Source organism: Ruditapes philippinarum, unplaced genomic scaffold (genome assembly GCF_026571515.1).
Source record: "Ruditapes philippinarum isolate M1 unplaced genomic scaffold, ASM2657151v2 ctg1591_1_1_1_1, whole genome shotgun sequence".
In the NCBI taxonomy this organism is placed as follows: domain Eukaryota; kingdom Metazoa; phylum Mollusca; class Bivalvia; order Venerida; family Veneridae; genus Ruditapes; species Ruditapes philippinarum.
Window position 1 is genome coordinate 156,428 of NW_026853943.1, and position 27,936 is coordinate 184,363.

At 32.1% G+C, this 27,936-nt stretch overlaps 1 protein-coding gene and 1 long non-coding RNA gene across 2 annotated transcripts; one reads left to right on the plus strand and one right to left on the minus strand.

Annotated features, from left to right (window-relative positions):
• Positions 1-393: 393 nt before the first annotated feature.
• On the minus strand, positions 394-27,936 carry LOC132738472 (zinc finger protein 91-like). The gene is made up of 6 exons (XM_060725976.1): positions 27,535-27,936; positions 25,857-27,211; positions 13,815-14,903; positions 12,017-12,035; positions 11,612-11,698; positions 394-2,171 (listed from the first exon to the last, which is right to left on the minus strand). The coding sequence occupies exons 2-6, from the start codon at positions 27,045-27,047 to the stop codon at positions 970-972; spliced, it is 3,588 nt and encodes a 1,195-aa protein (XP_060581959.1). The 5' UTR covers positions 27,048-27,211; positions 27,535-27,936; the 3' UTR covers positions 394-969.
• Positions 7,087-17,067, plus strand: LOC132738471 (uncharacterized). Its single transcript, XR_009626878.1, has 4 exons — positions 7,087-7,354; positions 15,036-15,129; positions 15,501-15,673; positions 16,897-17,067. It is a non-coding gene; the product is annotated as an uncharacterized LOC132738471 (long non-coding RNA).

Here is a 27,936-nt window from a genome sequence, read left to right on the forward strand (position 1 = left end):
AATGTAAATGCAACACAATTATCCCTTTATTGACTAAAGCTGGTAATGTCACATAGGGAAAATATAATCTTTACGTTTCAACAATCAAATTTATGTTTAAACGATGATAAAAGCTTGATTTTAACTTTTCATAACAAATGTTTATTTGTAACAATGATAATTATACATGTACATTTATATCAAGGACACTGATTTCGTCATCATCATATGTTAAGTCAATAACATAATAATTTTCATTTTTACTATAACTTTAGTAATTTATTAATCAAATTTTTACATACTGGATTACTAAAAGGAACGTGACCTTGACATCCAATCTCTGTTGTCCTTTCGCAATACATGCTACACATAATTATACCAGTCTTCTTTCATACATCATCATCATCATCATCATCATCGTGCTATAAAGTTATTATTGAATAACCATAATAATTTTCATTTTACTCTTACTTTAGGAATTTATTTATCAAATTTGTACATAATGCATTACTAACAGAACCTGGTTCTGACCACCATACATATGTGTCCTACCGTAATAAACATAATTAATTTTACAAGTCTTCTTTCATACATCATCATCATCATTATCAATATCATCGTCATCATCACCATGATAGTATCATAAACAAAACCATTTTCATTTTTACTATAACTTTAGAAGTTTACATAATAAAATGTGTATATATTTCATATTAACAACGCGTGGCCTTGACCACCAAACTCCTTCGAGGTTTCGTAACAATTTATTTCACTAGTCTTCTTTCATGAGTCATAAATAAAGACACTATAGCCACGTCCTACTGGAGTTAAAAGAGACTTACAAAGATACTGTTTGAAAACTTTTTTCACACAATGTAATGTTACAATTTACAGTTGTCATTTATCATGAAAATATCGTTATTGAGAAAATGGTCTTACAAAGAGAACGTATTTACATTTTAATAGACATGAAACGCTGATATCCCATCATTAATTCTTCTCACTTGTGTGTATTTTAATATGTTTTGTAAGTCTACTTTTTGTTGCAAATTGGCTGTCACATAATTCGCATTGATATTTCTTCTCTTTCGAATGTATCAGCATATGTTCTTTAAGATAATTGTGTCGAGCAAAAAGCTTGTCACAAATTTGGCATTTGTATTCCTTCTCTCCTGTATGTATTGCCATATGTGCAACAAGATAGGTTTTTTGAGTAAACCGCCTGTCACAGATTTCGCACACATTTTTACATTCTTCTGAATGCATGTTCATATGTCTACTAAGATAACGTTTTTGAGCGAATGCTTTGTCACATATTTCGCATTTGTATTTCTTCTCTCCTGTGTGTAGTAGCATATGTCTTTTAAGATTACTACTTGCATTAAATGACCTTTCACACATACTGCATTGATATTTCTTCTCTCCTGTATGTGTCCCCAAGTGTATTTCAAGAGCACGTTTATTAGAAAATGCTCTGTCACAGATTTCACATTTATATGGCTTTTCTCCAGTATGTATAAACATATGTGATTTAAGGATAGATTTATGAGAAAACGATTGGTCACAAGTATCACATTTATATTTCTTTTCTCCGGTGTGCGTAATCATATGTGTTTTAAGATTACTGTTTTGAGTAAATGTTTTATCACATATTTCACATTGAACTTTCCGTCCAGTGTGAATCGCCATATGTTGTTTAAGAGAAGTATAATATGAATAGGATTTTTCACATATTTCACATTTATATTTCTCTAAGCCTGTGTGTATCGTCATATGTCCTTGAAAAGTATGGTTATCAGCAAATGATTTGTCACATATTTTACATCGGTATTTTTTCTCTCCTGTGTGTGCTCTCATATGTCTGTCAAGAGCACTTTTTACAGAAAATGGTCGATCACAGATTTTGCATTGATATTTCATCTCTCCTGTATGTATCGTCATATGTAGTTTAAGAGATTTATTTCGAGGAAACTTCTTGTCACATATTTTGCATTCATATTGTTTTTCTCCTGTGTGTATTGTTAGATGCTCTTTCAAATAATGTTGATAAGAAAATGATTTTTCACAGATTTCGCATTGAAAACTTCTATCTCTGGTGTGTATTATCATATGTTTTTTAAGAGTTTGTTCATTAACAAATGATCTTTCACAGAGTCCACATCTATATTCTTCTCCAGTGTGCATTGTCAATTTTTAACCAGTATACTTATTTTGGTCACAAATATATCCTCTCAATAAGCTTCCTTTCAAATAACTTCTATTCGTAGTATTGTTTATACAGATCTGACAATCAAAAACTTGCACGTGTTCTGTATTCGTGCGAATTTTACCAATGGGTTTCTTGATGTCTAAAAAAAGTAAAACAAAAAAATAAGACATAAATAAATATAGTCTCTACGGAACAGTATTCACTATTTAAACTCAATAAACCTCATAGTTTAATATATGCATCAATCTTACTTCATTATATTGTAAATAATTTATATTATGAAGATCCTATCTGTTCAAACATGTATCTTTCAGTTCCATTTTCCTTCTTTTTTCTTGTATGTACAGATAAATATAATGAGAAAGGATGATATATAGCATTTAATTCAACAGTCGCTTTTACCTCAACTTCTTAACCCCTAAATAACATGGTTGTACCGGTGATATAATTCTTTCAACTGGAGATAAATCGTGGTGAAATATGTCTGAATTGTTCAAATAATTAAGTCAAGATACAATGTAATGATGGCCAAGCACAAACGAATTGGCGCTTTTATAAGTGCAAAACTAAAACCTTGAAAATCATCTGCGGTTCTTTGTAATTGATTAATAGATTTAATTAAATTTATATAGACACCCGGAAGTACTCTATTTATTATTTGATTTTCACTTGAAAGTATTGTATCGATAATTAATTATTCAAATTAAATATACCAACATGTGGTATATTAAGAGAAATAAATTTTACAAAACATGCTTTTCAGAAATAACTTATCGTGAAAAATTCGTATATTCACATCAAGTACTTGGTAGCTGTTATGTTATGTGACATTATGCCCATCCAAGTATATATAGTCAAAGTCACTTTACATTTTACCTTAATTCGTTTCAGTTTTAAATTTTCTTCGACTGAACGATTAATAACTCACGTGGCCTTACTTGTGATGTTCAATTTATAAACAATGGCAACATTGTCGCAATATTCGCCCGTCACAGAAGATTTTGAGAGAGATGTGGGCATTACAGGTATGCATTTAGGCGATATGCTCTGGGCAATATCTGGAAATATCTTGATATATTATCATCTCTAGTGACTTTTTATCTGAACTTTGACCCTTATGTATGATCTTGACCTAAGCCGCAGGCACCTAAATTTAGTGCGAGGCACTCCGCCTCTCTATAGTGAACATTCGTGCCAAGTTATATTGAAATCCCTCAATGCATGTAGAAGTTTTGCTACAGACAAACGTTTTTCAATGACCTCTAAGTGTCACCTTGACCTTTGACCTAGAGACCTGGTTCATGCACAGTTACGGCTTCTCATAGTGGTGAACATTTCTATGATGTTTCATTAGAATCCCTTTGTATGTGAAGCGGTATGTTCTGGACAAAATTTCTATATTTTATCATCTTAAGTGACCTTCAAAATCATCTTCAGTAACCTTGACCTACATATGTTAATCTTAATTACATGTTTGATACCAGTATCCATGATAATGGCCATTTGTGTTCCTCAATAAATGATGACTAAATGGTCCCAATACACATTTTCATATTTTTATCTGAACTTTGACCTCTATGTGTGACCTTGACCTTGGTCGCAGGGACATAAACACTCCGCCTCACAATAGTGAATATTTGTGGCAAGTTATATTGAAATCCCTTTATACATGTAGAAGTTTTGATCCGGACAATAATTTTCCAATGACTTCTAAGTGTGACCTTGACCTTTGATATTGATGCCTAGTTCATGCGCACGACACGGCTTCTTATAGTGGTGAATATTTCTATTTAAGTTAATGTAACTCAGTGTTCTTCATATTTTTGTAGTGATCTGAGAAACATACATGTACATATACTGTAGTGTAATTCTGCTTGAATTTTAATTAATGCCAACTGCAGTATGGTCCATTTGACGAATGCGGTCCGTTGCTATGTAAAAATCGAATGGAAGTAGTATTTTTAGCGCACGTGCAATCTGCGTACGGCAAATCACTTTTATTTAAATTTATTTATGAATAACCGACATGACTAATTAATATGCATTTCCCCTGATTAACATCTGTTTGTTTGTTTGTGTGTTTCATTTTACGCCTTTTTCCAACAGTATTTCAGTCATATAGGCAGGTAGTTTCCTTACCATCGTTCCTGGAGAGTTACACCAGAATTAGACCACCTTCATTCTCCCTGGGATGGAAGCCACGCCAGAGAAGTAACTGGATAAGAAGTCATCGACTCTAACCCCTCGAACACGGAGGTGGTGATTAACATCTGAATTAGGTTTAATTTATACTTCAGTGAAAAAAATGGTATTAATGTTTTAAGAAAATGAGTGTCAGCCTGTAAGCAGCGTGAGTGACAAGTAAAGGCTGAAAAAGTCTTTTTATAAAGGTTAGAAGGACAGGTGTATAAAAGGATATAAAATATGGTAATCTCCATCCTTGTAAGTGCACAAAGATGTATATAAAATGTACTTTCAACTATGTGTTTACAGAAAATAAGCATTATCACCAATATAATTTAACGTATACATTTGTAAGTATTACACTTCATAAAAAATAAATGAAAACATAAAGAAATAACACCCATCAAAACAGGTGATTATTTAATATATATTAATAACGTATCAATTGAAAGTTGAACCTGTACATTTATTATCTATATATCTTATATAATTAGTGCACACATTATAATGAAATTTGTTTACTTTGTTTACGAATATTTTGGCAAGCATAATATGAATAAATCTATTATATGTGTACTATGATTTTATCGAGCTATTCAAAATTGCGTGTGTGTGGGTCGGCTCACGACAATTCACACAATCTCGATCATATTCTCGGTCCTTTACGTCAAAAACTTCGGATAAGAACACCGAACACAAAAGTCAGAATGCACAGAACCACAGTGTAGGAACTTGAGTTCTTATGATAACTTGTCGGGAGTTCTTGTGATAACTATCACGGAGTTCGTCGGAAAACTTTTGTATATACAATCAGAAACAATCATCAAAAGTGGTAATTTTCATCTTTAAAAAGTGAGATTTAGGTTCTAAATTAAAGTTTAATTATTAAACTTGCCTTACATCTTGTATTATGTGTCAAAAACTAATTTACAGTCCATTTTTTATAACCTCTTCATGTTTAAAATCTGGTAGTTTTGAGTATTAATTATTCCAAAATTATCATAATAATTTATAAAAATTATTACTGTTTAACAAGCGTCTAAAACGTCTTTTACCTAGATAAACTATGAAAAAATCTATACTTACGCACTTATGTTTTGTCTTTAAAACGAAAAACTTAAACAAATCGCAATACATGTATCTCTACCTTTATAATCCCTACCTCTATAATAAGGCTGCTGTAAAAGAGTTTGTAAAACAAAGGGAAATTACTCTGTTAAGTAGTATAGGCATCAGGCTCTAATAATTACAGTATTGTTGGCGTCCGCGCCGAAGCGCGGCGCCCCTTTTATGGAATGAAATCAGATTTTGTGAAAGGGCGACATCAACTTCTCGAGCCTTTAAGTCTGTCATAATAAAAGCCGATCATTCCGATCGGTATGAGGGTGCTTGTCAGATTATTATTAATTAAAAATGAAATGTCGCGATATGTACAATGAATAGCGAACTGGAGGATTTCGCAATGCAAACATTTTGACTTATAATCGTCGATCAATATGACAATTGAATTATTAAAATTTATTTTACAATTTTAAGGGATATCCCTGAAGATAATTATGTTCAAGTTTAAAGACAATCCTTTCAAAAATAACAAAGTTACAGCCAATAACAGCATGAACAAGCCAAAAATTGGACTTTTAACCTTGAAGGTCAAGGTCATTTATGGATGAAGGTCAAGGTTAGTGTGGTCTACTGAAAGGTCTTGTCCCAAGGGTTGTTGTGGCCAAGTATGAAGAATATACACCAAGAAATAAAAAAGTTATGATCCGGGTACAAGTTTGCGGACGGCAACGGGAACGGCAACGGCCATAGGAACTCGAAAACAGGACCGCATATTGCAGCGCATATTTTCGATCGTGTAACGGTTTTTAAAAACGTTTCTGCTACATCTTAATATCTTTTAGTATTATACGAGTGTATGGACTCAAAAAATATATTATCAATTGAACCCTATCTGTCTATTTTAAAACTGGTCAAATTTTACGGTATTATAAAAAAGACAAGGAGTGACATCCGCCATTTGCTGCAACGTTTCCGGCATGAGTTTTTCCCCTTTGACTACAATTGATTACTATTTTTTCAGAATTTTGTTCCCGTTATTTTGTCAACTATCAGTATAACGTTACTGGTTTATTGTTTACACGTGTTGACATGTATAGGCGGCATTATAACGGGCGTATTCGTGTTTTGATTTGTTAACATGGAGAAAACAGACACTTAAGTTATATAGTCCAACTGATTGTGCCTAACTGAAAAAAAGTAATATTAAAACATGATCCATAGATAAATATTTTAGGCACTCATCTGGTATTCATTACTAAAAAAATTAAAACAAAAATCAAACATATCAAGGGGATTAACTTACGCCGAACGTTGCGGCAAATGGCGGATGTCACTCCTTTTCTTTTTTCAATATACCGTAAATTTGACTGATTTTTGGGGGCGCATGCGCAATGCGCCCCCAATGTAATAACGACAAATTCAGATTTACTATGATGTGAACACAATTAGTCAGCTACCTACGCTAAGCAAAATAGTTCCAAAACTTCGCAGTAACTCCAAAATCATAGTTCCCTATCTATTTTAAAATTGACTGGCCAATTTTGTACTAAATTTAGCAATCGTCTTTTAAAATTGTATGTATATTTTTGCTTAACGCGATTTTAATATTACTACGCCAGCGGTCGATCATAGCCAAAGTACTTGCATAAATATAGTACAAATTACATGTAGTCACAAGTTAATTAAGTGTCATAGAACTCAAAAATTTAGCAAGTAATGGAATACGGATTTCAGATCAGCTAACTTTAAAGCTTATAGGGCCTAATGCTTCATAAGTGTAAATTTAAGAAAAACAATGCATGCGTATGAATACGAACTATTTTCGCCCTTACGTCATTTTACCGCAATCGCCATTGTTTACAAGTTCATCCGTGAAAGATTGAGAAGTTTATATAGAAGTTCCACGTGTTAAAACGAGTTGTAAGTTTTATTTTACAAAAACCTTATCTCCTATTTACCTAAATGTTGTATAACTTTGCTTGTTTTGCATTTATCCATTCATCAGTGGCGAAATCGTCGTCAAATCGTTGGCGATTCTGGTTGCTTACAAAAAATACAAGGACTTAATACCGGATATGACTTTAAATACAACGTTATTCAAGATGACTGATGTTCATTGTTTATATTTCATAACGTTGATATTTAAGTTGCAATCAAAAGCTGTATTTTTTACAAATTTTCTTCACAATCGGCCATTATCGGGTAAAGCTTTTTTGTACTGAATTGACCTTATCAAATTTTAAGTTTAGCAGTTCCTTCCCTTGAAAGTCCTCCCTCAAACCATTTCCTACCCAGACATTTTTGACCCATTTTTTTTTATATATATTTTTTGGAGGTGAGTTATTTACATCTAGCGTATACATATTGTTGATGCTTACCTTACAGCTTTTTTAAATAAAAAATATACAAGTTCAGTAATGATGTCTTATTACATTTTCTCAAAGAATGAACTGGATCCACGGTGCATAATCCATATTTGTACCCTCTTTGCGAAAATCTGCTGAAACGGTACCTATCATTCACTGCTTAAAACAAACCAGCGGTGGATAACAATCATGTAAAATTTCATTGTAATAAGGAAAAGAGCTGAGGTATGACACTTAGAAACCACAGAACACTAGATTGTTTTATTTATGTGCTGATTCATCATGTGCCAGTCTCTCATGTACTGCAACTTCATAATAAGCTAAAAAAAAATCGACATGTCTTGCCTTGTCCATCACCTCGGCTTACAGACACTTCACCCCCCAGACACTTCACCCTAGGCCCTTTTTGCAGACACTTCACCCCTCATTTTAAGAAATTTGAGTAAGGTTATAATTATATTTACACTGGGGATTAGCATTGAAAAACCCTGACATTTGCTTAGTTCTGTGTAACATCTATACGCTACCAGTACAATTTTTTTTTTTGGAAAAATGCGTTTTGACTCAAATTGATACTACATAACTGACAGGTATTCATGCCACATGGTTAATTTAGAATTTTATCCAGGGAGACATGAGAATTATGCATAATATTTATACACATTTAAAGTTAAACCATGCATAATATATTGATTTCTTATTGGAGTGAAAAAAATGAGTACATGTACATAAATAATGTTCGGAAGTATAAAATGAACTAGGTACAAATATTGCTCTGTCAGATTTAGTTATACTTGGTTTTTATCACTTATCAATATGAAATCATCCATTTTATATATGCCAATTTTGGATGGGAATTTTGACAGTAATTTTGGGACTTTAAAAATAAAACATTTGAAAATTTGCTGTCTTTTTTTATTGGGAATGTAAATAGTTTTATAAGGGAAAAATGCTGTTCTATTACAAATAGAATAGATAATAGTTACAAATACTACAAATAATATATCAGGGATTGAAAAACGAAAAACAACAACAACAACAATGCTTAAAAAATATAAATTTCCTACATGTTCTGACTCATTTTTCTTTTTTGAAGACATTTTTTCTTTTTTGAAGACACTGTTTAACTTACTTCTTTCTGGCTAAACATTTGCCAAATATTACGTTGTGACATTTTAAAAAAATTTTTGTGGAACATACTGGAATCGCCGCACGGGCTTTTAGTAAGTTTTTTACAAAATAGAATCAGACAGAATTAAGCGTTGCATTCAACAAATCAACATCAGTTTTGCCCATCAAACACAGGGGAATTATTTTGTGCTCTGTCCTACTAGTAAAACTTGAAAAATGGTTTCAAAAGAATTGAACTGAAATTTGATTAATTTATGCTAGAAATTTCACACGTCCTGCAGGACGGGCATTTTTGGGAGATTAACTTGTCCAGAGTCATTTTTACTTGTATTTATCATTTATGAGCGGACAAGTGGATTTGTCAAGCCTTGATTAACTGCAAGTGATTAACCACATTATTTCCATAAAACTTATACTACATGTAATTACATTGTTTGAGATAATAAATCATTTGACTTACTAGTGAAATAAGTTTAAGACTGCATAATATTGATATAAAAAGTGAATTCAGTTAGTGGGTTCCAAACTACAGGTGGAAACTGTTCTATTTTCTATTCAAGTTTTTTTTTGATGAAACAAAACTTAATCCTGACAACAGTTATATATGCTTAACAGTGTTGTATTTTGATTATTTTAAAATCTGTTGAAAATATTCATATTAAATTCATGAAAAGAAGTTTAAAAAAAGAGAGAAAGAAATGAGATCTGGGCATAATTTTTAAGAAGGTAAAGATACTTCAATGAAAAAGTAAGATAGGTAACAAAAATCAATCAAACGAAAAACTCATTTAAATTTCAAATTGTTCCTGACATGTCTAAGTTGTTCCTGACATGTCAGAACAAAATTAATAATTTTTTTTTTTTGAAATCTGAGCTATGTTCTCTACCGATTGAGCTATGATTCCGACAATTATTACTCACTTTTACAATAATTATTGTTAGTCAATCATATCTGGACATGCAATATTCAACTTACCCATATATATGCCTTTAAAAAGGACTGTTTCGACTATAAATACTTGAAATTATAAAGAAATTGCCCTATTATTCTTTACAGTCTATTGTGTATAGGCTAAATTTAGGAGACACTTGTGAAAATACGCAATGAAAAATGAATAATTACATTGAAAATACAGGAAATGAAAATGAGCATTTTACTTTATCAATATTTCTTAATGTTTCAATGAAGTATGTAATAAATTAAAAGAACTATTGTATTGATTAGGAAAAGTTTTTATTTACGAATACGAATACGAATACGAATTTTATTAAGCATAAAACAAAATACATTGCTTATAGCCAATTTACAATGATACACATGTACAGTGAGAAAAATAGCAGTTAACAATTATACACAAGTTTTCTGAAGAATACAAGTTAATATGGGAACAAATAATACTTGTACTTATCAACAATATAGTTTTTCAGAAAAAATATCAGATTAAGATATACGTTTATGATTTGCCCAATACAAAAATTTAGCTAAGGCACATATAGTTTTCTTTGAGTCTGACGACAAGATACTATCTAATTTTATTCATAGTAGGGCCAATGGCAGTAGTATTTTTTTAAGATATTTTGTTCGAAGATCTCGGTAGTTGGGACACACAAGGAGAAAGTGGTATTCACTCTCTATTTGCTTCATATTGCATGATTTACATAATCGCTGTTCTCTAGGAATGTTTTCGTATCTACCAGTTTCTATAAATAAATTTATGGGAAGAAGTTCGAAATCTAGTTAAAGCAGTTCTATATTTACTTTCTTGGACATAATCTAAATACTTTTCCATTTCAAAAGAATGTTTAAATATACAATATGTTTGTAATCTTGGTGAATTATTGATAGATGCATACCAACTTGTAGAAAGGTGTCAATTAATCTTTGTTTAATAGTATTATATGGTATATCTATATATCAAACTGATTGTCCCAAATATATGAAAAGCCAAGACTTGACAAGGTGTCTTTGATAAAAGAAGCCCAATTTTTTCCGTTATAATTTCGACCAACATCTGTGTCTGACTTAAGAAAGTAAATACGTCTGCTTAACAAGTGATGCATCATTAAGTTTAAGTATTTTTGACCAATATCATTATCATGTTAAGTTTTTCTAGTAATATGTAACGGGTAACGACCAAGCTCACCATAAAGTGCTGACAAGTTAGTTGATTTTTAACACCCTAAGACTCTACGCAAAAATTTAGTATGAATAACTTCTATATCTTTAGCATCGTGCATTCCCCATATCTCCGAATTATAATTTAAAATGGAACCGACTAGAGAATCAAACAATTTACATTTCTGATATGTTGGCAGTTCTATATTTTTAAATACTTTAAACAGGTTATGTAAAGCAAATGAGGCATGTTGAGCTATTCTATTTTGAGTTCTAACCAATTGCCATTTTTAAAGAGGGTAATTCCAAGGTATTTAAATGATTCTACAAGTTCGATTGGTGTGTTGTAAATATAAAAAATGTGCTGTGTATGCCTGCCTTTTTTTCAAAAAATCATTGCTTTTGTTTTAGATGTATTTATTTTCAAAAACCCCATGTATTACAATAAGTTTCAATATCCGTTAGCATTGCCTGTAGAGATTCAGGGGATTTAGCAAAAAGTACTTGGTCGTCTGCAAAATAAAATGAGAAAAAAGCTTAAGTTTCGTTAATTGTAAAAAATACCTTCTAAATCAGTGTTAATATTGTCTATAAGGTCATTTACGAAGAACATGAAGATCAGAGGTGAGCTTGGATCTCCCTGTTTCAAGCCTATATGAGAATTGAAAAAATCTGAATATGTAGAATTATACCTTACACATGATTTTACAGTAGTGTACATTGATTTTCATTGCTTTAACAAATCGCGTGCTAATATTTTCTGCAATAAGCTTTTTGCCACAAAAACGATCTATCTATTTTATCAAAACATTTTTCGTAATCAACAAAAATACAATATAACTTATTACCCGAATTTAGAACATTTGATATAACTGCATGAAAAATAAAAATACAATCAGACACTGATTTTCCTTTTTGGAAACCAAATTGTTCACTACAAATTTTATCATGTTTTTATTGACCACTTACTAAGTCTATTTAACAATATCTGGGAATAAATTTTCGCAAGAATATTAATAAGTGTAATCCCTCTGTAATTTTTAGCATCATTAACATCTCCTTTTTTGAAAACAGGCGTAATGATACCCTCCCCCCAAAACTTTAGGATATTCACTATTAATAAACAATCTATTGTAGAGTTTAAGCAACAATGGAGACATGATATCGTAGGCTGCTTTAAAAATTTCACATATTAATTTATCATAGCCTGGTGATTTATTATTATTTTGAAAAATATAGCTTCCCGTAACTCGCACTCATTAATTGCTGCGTCTAGATCTTCATCAATTAAGTTATCATTAAATAAAAAGTTTTTGATTTTTCATTTTTGGCTTTCCTCGCCGAATAGTGCCTTAAAATGGTCATATAGTTGTTCAACATTTAATGTATCAGTCTTTTTTTTATCATCTTTATAAGTATTTTTTATGTTTTGCCAAAATTTTCCGGGGTTGAGATTTAGCTAAGTTATTTATTCTTAAGCCTTCTTTTATTTTGAACTTATGTCTTGCAGATCGTTTAATTTTATTATAACGCGTTCGCGTATGTATAAAATGGAGGCGATTATCAACTGTATTGTGCCTATTAAAAACATTACGTGCTTTCTTAAATTCCTTTTTTGCCTCGAAGCAATCCTTATCAAACCATTTTTTTGCTTAATTTTCCACGTTTATGATTTAAAATTCGCTTTGTTCCGAACACATCGAATGCATTGTCAGATATGAATTGTGAAATATTTTGTACCACGTGGTCTATTGGTTGATCTATGACCTCTTGAGTAAGTTTTAAAATATCGTCACTTCTATCTAAAAGTTGTGATCTAAACAGGGGTATTTTTTCTTCGTCCCACGAAATCTTATCCTCGCTGGATGAATACCCGATTCTGCTATTCGAGATGTACATTCTTTCTTTTTTACAAAAGAAAATGAGAGAGGAGAATGGTCAGAGAATTCGTTAAAATCTTCAATTTTAAAATGTTGTAATAATTGAAAATCAGTAAAATTCAATAGCAAGTAATCAACGGTACTTAAACCTCTACCTGAACAAAATGTAAAGTTACCCCTGTTTACTGTCGCTTAGCAGACGGCCGTTTGCTATTAATAGACCAGTTGTTTGACAGGTATCGAGTAAACGCCTACCATAACTATCAATCACGTGATCTTTGTTTACGCGCGTTGTGATATCACGTGTGTTTACAAATGTCAAATTATGATCCAAATATTTATCAAATTCTATGAAATCAGGTTTGTCTGATGTTCTACTATTTTAGATCACCACAGACAAAGACTTTACCTAGATCGCTATATTTCAAGATGTCTATTTCTAATTGTTCGAAAAAATCAAAGTTTACATACATTGATACTTTTGAGTCAACAGGCGGTATATAAACATGACATATATAAACATCGTCTTCAAAGTTAAACAAACCAGCGCTTATCTTAACCCAAATAATTCCATGATTATTTTTTTCTATTACTTTAACAAATTTCTTGATATTTGATTTATAATAAAATGAAATACCTCCGCTAAATCTCCCTTTTTTAGTGTTTGAGGACTTATTACCAAAGATATGTTCTACACAATAATCATTTATATTTAAATTTGAAGTGTCATTCATTGATATCCATGTTTCATTAAGAAAAATAATGTCATATCCAGATATATATTCCAAAAAGTCACAATCTATTAATTTACGCTTTAATCCGTTAATGTTCCATGATATGATGGTTAAATGTTCTTCTTCTTGACCTTTCTAATGTTGAGAACTCACTTCCGGAATATATTCTTCTCCATCTATGAACAACTTCTCACCAACAAATCTAACGTGTTTTCCAGCACCTTTCGCTTTCTTCATTGCAGGATAAAGTGGTTTTCTGGCTTCTCGCAGCTGTTTTGGTAGTTGTGCGCCAATCCCCAATTTTACCGAATTAAGATCTCCAGCATATTCAAACGATCTTGCTCTTATCTTATCCTTTTCTTTAGGGTAGTGAAATTTGGCAACAATTGGTCTGGTGGATTTTGATGACGTCATTCTGCCCATCCGATACGCTCTATCGATTGTAATTCCTTCTACTTCTTCCGGGTCCATTTTCAATTTGTCTGTCATTATTGATTTTACTAGATTTACACAATTTTCATCACTTCCTCCTTCTTTAATGCCATAGAACATAAGATTGTCCCTCATTTGATTCATTTCTTTTTCAACTAGTTTTGTGTTAAGGTTTTCCTTCTGTGATTTCAATTCAAGTGTCTCATTTTCTAAGAATTGGCATGATTTTTTCATTTGCTTTATTTCTGAGTTGTTTTTTTTTTTAAATTCTGCAGTATTTTTCTCGCTCATATCTGCTGTAAATTCACAAAGTTTTTCAGTTTCTGTGACACGCAAATCCAAATTGTTGATTTTTGATTCCATAGCTGTTATTTTAGAGTTTATAGTACTCACAGTGTCACCAACTGACTGTAGCTTTTGCTTAATTTGTTTGACCTCGTCTAGGAGTTCAGACGCCCAAGATGGTTGGGTAGGGATGTTGAAAGCTCCGCCATTAAATTGTGAGTGGGTGGGGCTTGTCATGTATGGAGCCATGGCGAACGGTGGTTGTGGTGGGAATGCCATTGTCAAATATGTATTAGAATAGTTTTCGTAGCTTTCTAAGTCACTTACACATTGCACATCCCGCTGTCTATGTTTCTTTGTTGACTGACTTGTTTTTGTCTCTACACACGTATTACTTCCATGTACATTATTGCACGAAACACTCGTGTAGTCCGATAACAAAGGCGAGGTAGCTGGACGTTTATTTTTCCTTGTTTTTGTCGATGTTGAGTTATTAACCGGTGTTTTATTATTATCCGACATTAGCTAGGTATATCAAGAAGTACATTCAACTATTTAGTAATCCAAAAAGTCCTTTATAACTTGTAAATTTGATTTTTTTCACAGAGCGGTAAAATTTTACATCTCACTGTACACTTGTCACGTGATCTATTTCAGGTTTGTGAATAAAGGCTTGTTTGTTAGATTTCAATTGTGGCTCAGTTGGTTGTTTGCTGAGAAGCTGTGAAACATAATTATACAGGCCATTAAGGTAAAAACATGTTAGCTTTTTTCTGACTTTGATATATATATCCATCTTACTGTAGCATAACAAAAGAGAACAATAGAATTCATTCCATAACAATAGAATATGGGGCCATGGCCCATGGCCCTTTAATAAACAAAAGGAAAAACAATAGTAATGGTCCTTAATCCCTTTTCGGTCACACGGGCAAACATTTTCTTCAAGTAAGACCATACAATATATATGTTAGAAAGTTAAAAAGGAAATGTTCATTGTTATATATATATTTGGTTTGAAAATCTTTGTATATTTACAATTTTGACCAAATAGTTTCTCAAAGTATTTATTTGACATTAACTGACATAATTAGTGGCATATGTTTCTAACTTCTTTTCCAGGAGGTTTTTGTCAGATTGATGAATGTGAAATTAAGAGGACCCATTTTGAGGATGCTTTTTATGAATGGAATCACGAGAGATGAAGTCTAAAATGTGATACTGTCAATGTGACTAACCTTGAAGTAAACAGATGACACAATGTTTTTTCAATGTCATGGGCATATAATGAAGAGGTACATGATTATTTGTATACACTTTTCCTTAATAAATACTTTCTAAATGTTTGACATGTTTAAAGGCCAACACAGGGCTCAAAGTTTATTTAAAATCTGTAAGCTTGGCACTTAGAGCCAATTGTATATTAATTATTTCAATATCTTTTCATTATGCAATCTGTTGTTAATTTAGGAACAAAAGTCGATAGCAAAAACATTTTAGCCGTGTCATGACGAAACCAACATAATGGGCATCCGCCCAGTCTGATCAGGATCCATACTGTTCGCTATCAGTTTCTCTACTTGTAATAAGGTTTGTAAGCGAACAGCATGGATCCTGATCAGACCAACCTGGTCTGGATCCATGCTGGTCGCAAACCCATTATGTTGGTTTTGTCATGACATGGCTCATTTTGTGACATGTAATTCACTTAAATTGTATTTTGAAATTTCAAGTTTTCATTCCTTTCACCTCAAGGCATTTGACATTGAAATAGTGACTTCATGTAGTAAGCAGTCAGTAAAACCTAATCATCTCATCTTGACTTAGCTGTATATAGATTATCAGAATCACTCACATTTACAAATTTATATGACTTTAAAAAGTTGTGTTACTAAGCAAATAAATAGATTTAATTGGGGTGACCATAGTCAAAGTAATGCACCTAAACCACTTACCTTTAAAGATATACTATGCTCATCAGTAAAATATTTTAATCATGAAAATGTATTGAATTCTATGCAATTCTTTTTGAATATGTCTAATTTGAATGAATTAACTATGCATTGGAAGCCATGTTCCTTCTTACGAGACAAAAAAAAATTTGGTCCTTCTTAAAAAAACTGTCAGTTTCCTAACAACACTATATATTTATATTGTGACCAACTATAGCATGTGATGTTTTAACATTACATAGCTACTTTATGTAAACACAAAACATGCTTATTTTATGTTTACAAAGAGACTGTGTAGCAATTATCAATGTTCTATATATTTAATATGGATTCTTTAATGTGAGAAAGCAATCCAGCTAGCTTTAAAAAAAGGCGGTGGTTCTACTCAGATGCTCGTTTGTGAAATCTGATCAGAGGGGTTGAGCTCTGGCATTGGTCGCGCATTTTTTGGTTTTATACCTTTATAAATCAGAGTAATTCTAACAGAAAGATGCTGAAAAAAAGTTAACATACAAGTATGGAATATCTCGGGTCAGCAATAAACTTTTTCAAAACTCTATTTTCAGAAAACAGAGATGCTTGTTTGACAGATACAGTAATAGTAGGAGTTATGAGGGAAGATAGAATGCAGTGATAACTATATTGAGGCACCACTTCATCACCAAGAACATGAAATGAATTATCAATGTTTTCAATGTGTTTGAACACCCATTTTAAATAATACAGCTCAGAGTGAATTTTTCAAAATAATTAATTCTGTTTCAAAGTTTTTTTATTTAGATGTTAGTTGATCTTGTCAAGTACTTAATTTTTTTAGGGATGGCAACAATTACTAAAATCAATACTACTCGAGTACTCGGTCATTTAGAGTATTCGGTTACTGGGATGATTTCCAATGATCTTTAAATCTTTATCACACAATATCAACACCGTCTGCATGCTACCTTCATTTCTATTTTAATTCATAGAATTTGTAGCTATAAATAGGATTGCAAGAAATACATATAATAAATATAAGCATAAGAAATGTCAATGACAGCATTTATTATATACCTATAAATTTTCTTCCTAAAACACAGGATTATCTTGAAGCGCAAATAGTTTTCAACGGTTAGAAAATTCTGTATTATGTTAGAGACAAATACAGTACCATATATGAAAGGCCTGGACTATTTTTATGCTCCCCAAAAAATTTCGGGTGAGCATATAGTCGCCGCCTTGTCCGTCAGTCCGTCCATCCCCTTTTCTTGTCCGGGACTTAACTTTGAAACAACAACAGGTATTAACATGAAACTTTGTAGGTAGATAGATCTCATTGAGTAGGTGTGCAGTGCACAAGAACCTTAACTCTGCCTTGCTTAATTTTTGAATTATTCCCCTTTGTTTATTTTACACTTTGAACTTTGTCCGGGACATAACTCTAAAACTATAAGAGGTATCAACATGAAACTTTGTAGGTAGATAGATCTAATTGAGTAGGTGTGCAGTGCACAAGAACCGTAACTCTGCCTTGTCTAATTTTTGAATTATTCCCCTTTGTTTATTTTTACACTTTGAACTTTGTCCGGGACATAACTCTAAAACTATAAGAGGTAACAACATGAAACTTTGTAGGTAGATAGATCTAATTGAGTAGGTGTGCAGTGCACAAGAACCGTAACTCTGCCTTGCTTAATTTTTGAATTATTCCCCTTTGTTTATTTTACACTTTGAACTTTGTCCGGGACATAACTCTAAAAGTATAAGAGGTATCAACATGAAACTTTGTAGGTAGATAGATCTCATTGACTTGGTATGCAGTGTACAAGAACCGTAACTCTGCCTTGCCTTATTTTTGAATAATCCCCCTTTGTTTATTTTACACTTTGAAATTTGTCCGGGACATAACCTTTAAACTATAAGAGGTATCAACATGAAACTTTGTAGGTAGATAGATCTCATTGACTTGGTATGCAGTGCACAAGAACCGTAACTCTGCCTTGCCTAATTTTTGAATTATCCCCCTTTCTTTATTTTACACTTTGTACTTTGTCTCTGAAACTATAACAGGTATCAACATGAAACTTTGTAGGTAGATAGATTTCATTGAGTTGGTAAGCAGTGCACAAGAACCTTAACTCTCCCTTGCCTAATTTTTGAATTATCCCCCTTTGTTTATTTTTACACTTTGAACTTTGTCCGAGACATAACTCTCAATGTAAAAGAGATATCAACATGAAACTTTGTAGGTAGATAGATATCGTTGAGTAAGTTTGCAGTGCACAAGAACTGTAACACTGTCTTGCCTACTTTTGGAGTTATTGCCCTTTGATCATTTTGACACTTTGAACTTTGTCCGGGACATTACTCTAAGCAGTGCTTAAGAATTATTACTCTGCCTTGCCTTATTTTGAAGTAATTGCCCTTTGTTTATTTTTACTTTTTGACTTTTGTACGAGACATAACTTTAAAACGTTTAGAGATATCAACATGAAACTTTGTAGGTAGCTAGATATAATTGGATAGAACTGCAATGCTTAAAGAACCTAAAGAAAGCCTGGTCTAATTTTGGAGTTATTACCCTAATTTCATTTTTACACTTTGAATTTTACCTTGGACATAACTCTGATATCATCAGGCAACTTTATAGATTGATAGATCTAATTGAATAGAAGTGCAGTGCAAAAAAAAACATAACATGCTTTGCCTAATTTTGGGGTTTTTGCCCTTTGTTCATTTTTTTTATACTTTCCAGTGTCCAGAACCTTCTCGGGGAGCATTACCCGGTTCAACTAGTTCTTGTTAATGTTGGTTCTGATCTTAGCTGTGAATAACATAGTATATGGAAACGGCAACCAAAATAATAAAAGGTGTGGCTGGTTTTGCACAAATTACGTATTCATCTGTCAGTCATAATTTATTTCTTGACAGCTACATTTCTTTTTCTGAAATTTCTTATATAAGTGTAGTATAATGAAAATCATTTATACTTCAAACGAAAAGGTACATTATTAAAGGAAAATTATGTTGTAGTAGCTTTCTGAGGCTATGCATTTTTCTACTTGCAATGTTGGAAAATTGTTATCTAGCTCGCCCTTTAGTCTCGCAAGATATCAATTTCCCACCGCTGCTCATAGCAAAATAAAAAGCCTCAGAGAGCTACTACAACATAATATTCTGTATATATATTTTTTTATAATTAACAAGTTTGGGCTATCCTTGAACTTTTTTTTTATTTAATCAAGTTTGATTTTTTTTAAATATATTTATATGAATGCATGCAGCTTTGAAATAGATTTTACTTATGTATATTTGGCAGCAATTTCACATGTAGCTCTTCGAAAAAAAATCACTTGAGCAAAAAAAATTTTATAGGCATAAAGTGATACCCGTTCTGTCATCATCAGTTTTTGGTTTTTAGCTCACCTGAGCTTGCTCAGGGTGAGCTTTAAGGATCGGTGAATGTCCGTCGTCCGTCCACAATTGCTTGTGAACACTCTAGCGGTCGCATTTTTGCCTCAATCATCATCAAACTTGGTCAGGATGCTTATCTAGTTGAAAGCATGGATGAGTTCGAACATGAGTCATCTCGGATGAAAGGCTAGGTCACAAGAGCTTAAAAAAGAAAAACCTTGTGAACACTGTAGAGGTCACATTTTTGACCCAATCATCATTAAACTTGGTCAGGATGTTTGCCTAGGTGATAGCTCGGATGAGTTCGAACATGGGTCATCTCTGATGAAAAAGTAGGTCACAGGAGCTATAAATAGAAACACCTTGTGAACACTCTAGTGGTCACATTTTTAAACCAATCATCATCAAACTTGGTCAGAATGCTTGTCTAGTCAATTGCTTGGATGAGTTTGAACATGGGTCATCTCTGATGAAAAAACTAGGTCACAGGAGCTAAAAATAGAAAAACCTTGTGAACACTCTAGTGGTCACATTTTTGACCCAATCATCATCACACTTTGTCAGGATGCTTATCTGGTTGATAGCTCGGATGAGTTCGAACATGGGTCATTTAGGATGTAAAACTAGGTCACCGGAGCTATAAATAGAAAAACCTTGTTAACACTCTAGCAGTCACATTTTTTGCATCAATCATCATCAAACTTGGTCAGGATGCTTATCTAGTTGATATCTTGGATGAGTTTGAACATGGGTCATCTCAGATGAAAATGTAGGTCACCGGAGCTAAAAATAGAAAAACATTGTTAACAATCTAGCGGTCACATTTTTGCATCAATCATCATCAAACTTGGTCAAAGATGCTTGTCTATGTGATAGCTCGGATGAGTACAAACATGGGTCATCTTGGATGAAAAAGTAGGTCACAGGAGCTAAAAATAGAAAAACCTTGTTAACACTCTAGCAGTCACATTTTTGCATCAGTCATCATCAAACTTTTGTCAAGATGTTTGTCTAGTTGATAGCTCGGATGAGTTTGAACATGGGTCATCTTGGATGAAAAAGTAGGTCACCTGGGGTAGAAATAGAAAAACCTTGTTAACACTCTTGTGGTCACATTTTTGCATCAATCATCATCAAACTTGATTAAGATGCTTGTCTAGGTGATAGCTCGGATGAGTTCGGAAATGGGTCATCTCGGATGAAAAACTAGGTCACAGGAGCTAAAAATAGAAAAACCTTGTTAACACTCTAGTGGTCACAATTTTGACTCAATTGTTAGCAAACTTGGTCAGGAAACTTGCCTAGGTCATTGCTGGGAATAAATCGAACATGGGACATCTCAGATGAAAAACTAGGTCACAGGAGATAAAAATAGAAAAATCTTGTTAACACTCTAGTGGCTACTGTTGTGATCCAAATATTCTGTTAATTGGTCTAAAAGTTTGTTTTGATGATTTCTAAGTCAAGATCCAACATGGGTCATCTTGGATGAAAAACTAGGTCACACCGCCCAAAAGGAAAAGCCTTGTTAACATTCTACTGGTCACATTTTCGACTCAATTATCATCAAACTTGGTCAGGATGCTTGTCTAGGTAATTGCTTGGATGAGTTCGAAATCGCATGTGAAACTAGGTCACCGGAGCTAAAAATAGAAAAATCTTGTTAACACTCTTGTCGCTACTGTTTTGATCCAAGTATCCTGGAAATTGGTCTGACAGTTTGTTTTGATGATTTCTAGGTCAAGTTTGAATATGTGTCACCTGAGTAAAAAACAAGGTCGCACTGCTCAAATATGGATAATCCTTGTTAACACTGTAGTGGTCACATTTTTGACTCACCTGTCGTGAGACTTGGTCAGAATGTTTGTCTAGGTAATTGTTTGGATGAGTTTGATAAGTCAGGTGAGCGATCTAGGGCTATCATGGCCCTCTTGTTTTGTATGGTTTTATTTAAGAAATATTTTGTTCCAGTTATTTACAGATGTTTGTATGATTATTGGATTAAAGTTACTGATTTTCTTGTTATACACTACAATCCATTGTAACATCTTGAAATGTTTTCCATGATATATACATATATATTTATATATGGAATAACTATATGGTCTCAACCATGACTTGGTAGTTTTTAGCTCGACTATTTGAAAAATATGAGAGCTATTGTAGTAACCCAGCGTCCGCGTCTGCGTTGGTTTAAGTTTATTTTAAAGTCAAATATCTCAATTATTGCTTGAGATATTCAATTGAAACTTACAATAGTTATTTATAGTAACAATGTACATCAGATTGACAAGTTGGATAACTCTGCTTACAATATTAAAACTTCACATGCATTTAGGGTCATAATTGTACATGTAGGTTACTAACCAAGATCCATAATTTTATCGAGAATTTAGGCTTATTTTTCTCCCCTTTTTCAACTTAGAATTTAATGGTAAAGTTTTGCTTGTAAGCATGTTATCTCCATAACTACTGAAGGGTTTGTGCCTTTTTTGGGACAATTTTATGCATTCATGATAATAAAGCAGTGATTTACTTGATAAAACATCTTAATCCAAGCCTTTTTTACCTTTTCGGTCAGTTTTATGTATTCATTGGTAAGCATTTTTATACTCAATAAACACCCTTGTGACAACTTTTTCAAATAGTCGAGCCTTACTGTCCTCAGACAGTTCTTGTGTTTGTATAATAATAACTGAACAAAAGTTTGAAGGAGTTAATTTCACAAGGTATGCAAACAATAGCTGTTGGTAGGACAGCACACTCAACTATATGCTTAGTGCTTGACAAAAGAAGAACCTTGGTTATTTAAAATATTTTAAGTTCACAAAAGGACCAAAAATTTCTTTAAACCCAATATTCTACAGATATAAGCATTGGAGAGAGTCCTAGCTAGTATGCTCGCAAAGAAATGTATAACATTTCAATTTATTTCAAAGCCAGATGTCTATGGAATACGAAAATATCTTGAAGCCATAGGCAATCTTTAACAAATGGGTGCCTGATCGGGATCAAGTGTGCAAAGTTTCAATGCCATATGTCAATGGACTTCGGGAAAAATTGAGGTGATAGACGCCAATGTTCAGATGACTAGGATAATTCTACTTATTCTTATCGAATAATCGAGTAAAAATGTGACATCTGCTTTGAAAGTAGGAATGGCATCTGCTTGTAACAATAGACCACTATACAATCAACATAATGCGCCCCCAGCAGTGCTTTCAGCGCTTTGATTAAATTAGCAGATTATATTAAATTGAGATAAGATAATTAAAGACCACCCGCTCGCATAATATGAAAAGATATTCAAAGGTCGGACAAATAATATGTAAAGCCGGTACGGATTCGGATTTATTTGCAGCAATATGCGGTCCTGTTCCAGAGTTCCTATGGGCAACGGCAACGCCGACCCGACTATAACAATACCTCTACTTTTTTTTTCAAAAAAAAAAAAAAAAAAAAAAGTCGAGCTAAAAACAATTGAATGTTCGCCCGGACAGACAGCCGACAGGGAAGTGATCCCTTTATATCCGTAGGTGCGACACAAAAATTAAGATACTTTTAAGGAAATGTATGGAAAGTCAGAGTACACCCCGCTGGTACTGTTATCATTTAATCTTTCTTTTTCGCGCATGTGCAGGGCAGATCACTTTTTTAATTTATTTATGAATTACCGACATGACTATTAATCTGTTTTTCCCCTGATTAACATCTGGATTTGTTTAAGTTATACTACAGTGAAAAAAATGGTATTATTATTCTAAAAAAATAAGTGTCAGTCTTTAGTAAAATCTAAAAATGCTCTTTTTAAAAACTACATGATGCTGCAGTGTTTAGAAGGACAGGTTCATAAATAGGACCTTTTATGGTAATCTCTACACCATTGCGAATGCACAAAGATGTATGTAAAGTGTAATTTCAACTACATGTATCAATATAGATTATAAGCAGGATCATTAATATAATCTATAATATTATTATTATACTTCATAAATAGTAAATGAAAACAACACATATAAAATAATACCCTACAAACAGATGATTACTTAATTATATCGTATTAAAAGTTGTACCTTTAAATTTATTATCTATATATTTTATATAATGAGTACACATATTGTAATGAAATGTACTTGTTTTGTTTACGAATATCTTGGCATTAACCCTTTTGCTGCCAGAGGGTTATTGTTTTATTGTTCACCTATTTGCCAGAGGATTTTCTAAGAAATTACTATATTATTAATTAGTATAATTATTATTATTTGTTATTAGTATTTAATAATTATATATGTTTCCAAATATGTTAGTATAATAATAATTATTGTCGATGGTATAATTGTCTTTATATTTTTTATTATTTTTATTATTATTATTATTAATTTATTATTATTACTATTATTATTATAGAAACGGCTAAAGCCGTCCATATGGCAAATACGCCGAAAATAACAGGGACGGCTTAAGCCATGTATTATGTATCAAAAACTAATTCATAGTCCATTTTTTATAACCTCTTCATGTTTAAAATCTGGAAGTTTTGAGTAATATTCCAAAATAATTATAATAATTATAAGAATCATTATTACTTAACAAACGTCTAAATAGTACTTTACCTAGATAAACTATGATCATATCTATACTTATTCACTTAAGTTTTGTCTTTTAAATACATAAAACTTAAACAAATCGCAATACATGTATCTCTACCTCTATAATCATGCTGCTGTGAAAGTGTTTGTAAAACAAAGGGAAATTACTCTGTTAATTAGTATAGGTATCAGGCTATAATAATTACAGTACTGTACCTTCTGTAACGCAGTTCATGTTGAAATAATGCAAAAAATATTGCCGAATTATGCATCATGGGAGGGAGATGACCACTTCGCACAGGAAAAGGCCCGACAAATGTTTTAAAGTACATCTTCTTCGAATTAAAAGAAATAAATCAGCGCATACGGCTGGTAGGACATTATATATTCTAGAATAATAATATCATAATCATAATAAACTGTTGTAATGATTTATTTCATAACTACTTACACAAATATTAATAAATTTTAGGTAATGTATTGACTTTAGAAAGAATATTGCATAAGAAATCTTATAAATTTTATTAAACTTAGAATAAAACTTCGCCGTTACCGTCTGACCCAGGGGCACCGCATGACTCAGTATCACGCCGTCGCCACAAAAGAAGACGATGAACATCTTTTTCTTTGCAGATGGGCTGACTTTAAACTTCTTATGTGTAGGCGATAACTAGTTTTTCACAGATATGACTGATTTCATTTCAGGTTCGTATAGGCCGATCCATGTCTCATTAACAGTCACTATTCGTCGCAAGAATAATTAAATTTACATTTTTGCATTTGCTGCATTCAGCTATGTTTGTGCGTCGTTATTTGTTTTGTAAATTGAACATAATTATCTCTCTATTGAATCAATCTGGAGGTGTCAGATAAAGCTGAAATTGTCCATTCAACAATTAAATTTATGTTAACTTTAAACCATGAAACATTAGCTTGATTTTAACTTTTTAATGTTATAACCATTTTTATTATATACCATATGTCTTGATCATCATCATCATCATCATCATCATCATCATCACCATCATAATCATAAACATTATCAACATAAACATGTTCATTTTTACATGAACTTAAGAAGTTTAAAAATCAAATTTGTACAAATTGGATAATTAAGAAAACTTGGCCTTTACCACCAAACCCCTTTTTCGTTTCGTAATAATACATGTCATTTTTCATATATCATTATAATCATCATCGTACGAGTTTTATAAACATAATAATTTTTATTTCTAATATAACTTTTATGAGTTTACTTAATCAAATTAGTACACAATTTGTTCATCGCCACCAAGCTTCTTTGTCATTTTGTAATAAACACTACACATTATTTCAGCAGTCTTCTTTCATAAGCCACTCCCTATTGGAGTTAAAAGAGACTGACAAAGGCATGATTGTTTCAAAATTATCTATTCACAGTTTATACAGTGTAATGTTGTCAACATTATATCAAGAAGATATCATTATTGAGAAAATGATCTAACAAATACATGTAGTAGGTATTAACATTTTTAAAAAGACAAGAAACGATGATCCCATCATTATTTCTTCTCTTTTGTGTGTATTTTCATATGTTTTGTAAGTCTACTTTTTGTTGCAAATTGTCTATCACAGATTTCGCATTGATATTTCTTCTCTTCTGAATGTATCAGCATATGATCTTTAAGATAATTGTGACGAGCAAAAAGCTTATCACATATTTGGCATTTGTATTCCTTCTCTCCTGTATGTATTGACATATGTGCAACAAGATAGCTTTTTTGAGTAAACCGTCTGTCACAGACTTCACACACATTTTTACATTCTTGTGAATGCATGTTCATATGTCTACTAAGATAACGTTTTTCAGCGAATGCTTTGTCACATACTTCGCATTTGTATTTCTTCGCTCCTGTGTGTAGTAGCATATGCCTTTTAAGATTACGACTTATATTAAATGACTTTTCACACATGTTGCATTGATATTTCTTCTCTCCAGTATGTGTCCTCACGTGTATTTCAAGAGATTGTTTATAGGCAAATGCTCTGTTGCATATTGCACATTTATATGCCTTTTCTCCAGTATGTGTAATCATATGTGATTTAAGGATAGTTTTATGAGAAAACGATTTTTCACAAGTATCACATTTATATTTCTTTTCTCCGGTATGTGTAATCATATGCGTTTTAAGATTACTGTTTTGAGTAAATGTTTTGTCACATATTTCACATTGAAATTTCTGTCCAGTGTGTATCGCCATATGTAATTTAAGAGAAGTAGAATGTGGATAGGATTTTTCACATATTTCACATTTATATTTCCCTAAGCCTGTGTGTATCGTCATATGTCCTTGGAAAGTATGGTTATCAGCAAATGATTTGTCACATATTTTACATCGGTATTTCTTCTCGCCCGTATGTGCTCTCATATGTCTGTCAAAAGTACTTTTTACAGAAAATGACTTATCGCAGATTTTGCATTGATGATTTTTCTCTCCTGTATGAATTCTCATATGTCGTTTAAGATATTTATTTCGAGGAAATGATTTGTCACATATTTTGCATTCATATTGTTTTTCTCCTGTGTGTATTGTTAAATGCTCTTTCAAATAACGTTGATGAGAAAATGATTTTTCACAGATTTCGCATTGAAAACTTGTATCTCTGGTGTGTAATATCATATGTTTTTTAAGAGTTTGTTCATTAGTAAATGATCTTTCACATACTCCACATCTATATTCTTCTCCAGTGTGCATTGTCAAATGTTAACCAGTATATTTATTTTGGTCACAAATATGTCCTCTCAATAAGATTCCTTTCAAATAACTTCTATTCGTAGTATTGTTTATACAGATATGACAATCTAAAACTTGTACGTGTTCTGTATTCGTGCGAATTTTACCACTGGGTTTCTTGATGTCTAAAAAAAGTAAAACAAACAAAAATTTCAGACATAATTTCATCCTGCATCGAAGCTTTGCAATATCAATTTTAAATACGTATAGTCTTTACTGAACAGTTTTCATCTATTCAAACTCAGTAAACCTTATATTTTTATATATGCATAAATCTTATTTCATAATATCGTAAATAATTGATATGATGAATATCCCGTCTGTTCAAACATGTATCTTTCAGTTACATTTTTCCTTCATTTCCTGTAGGTACAGATAAATACATGTATACAAAAATAGATAATAAGAAAGGATGTAATACAGAAATTAATTCAGCAGTTACTTTTACCTCGATTTCTTAACCCCAAAATAGGAGAGTTTTCCTGGTGATATTATTCTTTCAACTGGAGATAAATCGTGGTGAAATATGTCTGAAATGTTTAAGTAACAAAGTCAAGATAGAATGTAATGGTGTCCAAGCACAAACGAATTGACGCTTTTATAAGTGCAAGATTGATATTAAATTTACTAAAACATTGAAAATTATTTCCGGTACTATCTAATTGCTTGAAAGATCTAATTAAATTTATATAGACACCCGGAAGTACTCTATTTATTATTTGATTTTCACTTGAAAGTATTGTATCGATAATCAATCATTCAAATTAAATATACCGATATTGTCAAAGTAATTAGCACATAGCTAACTATTTTCCAGTATTCGTTCAAGCAATTCAAGATAACTTCCGGA

Coding starts and splice junctions, on each gene's coding strand:
- LOC132738472 (XM_060725976.1), bottom strand. CDS start 27,047: ATGCACACTGGAGAAGAATATAGATGTGGAGTATGTGAAAGATCATTT. Junction 14,904..25,856: donor TACACACAAAAGAGAAGAAA/TAATGATGGGAT, acceptor TGATATACCTAG/CTAATGTCGGATAATAATAA. Junction 2,172..11,611: donor TATTAACACTGATTTAGAAG/GTATTTTTTACA, acceptor ATACTGGTTAAA/AATTGACAATGCACACTGGA.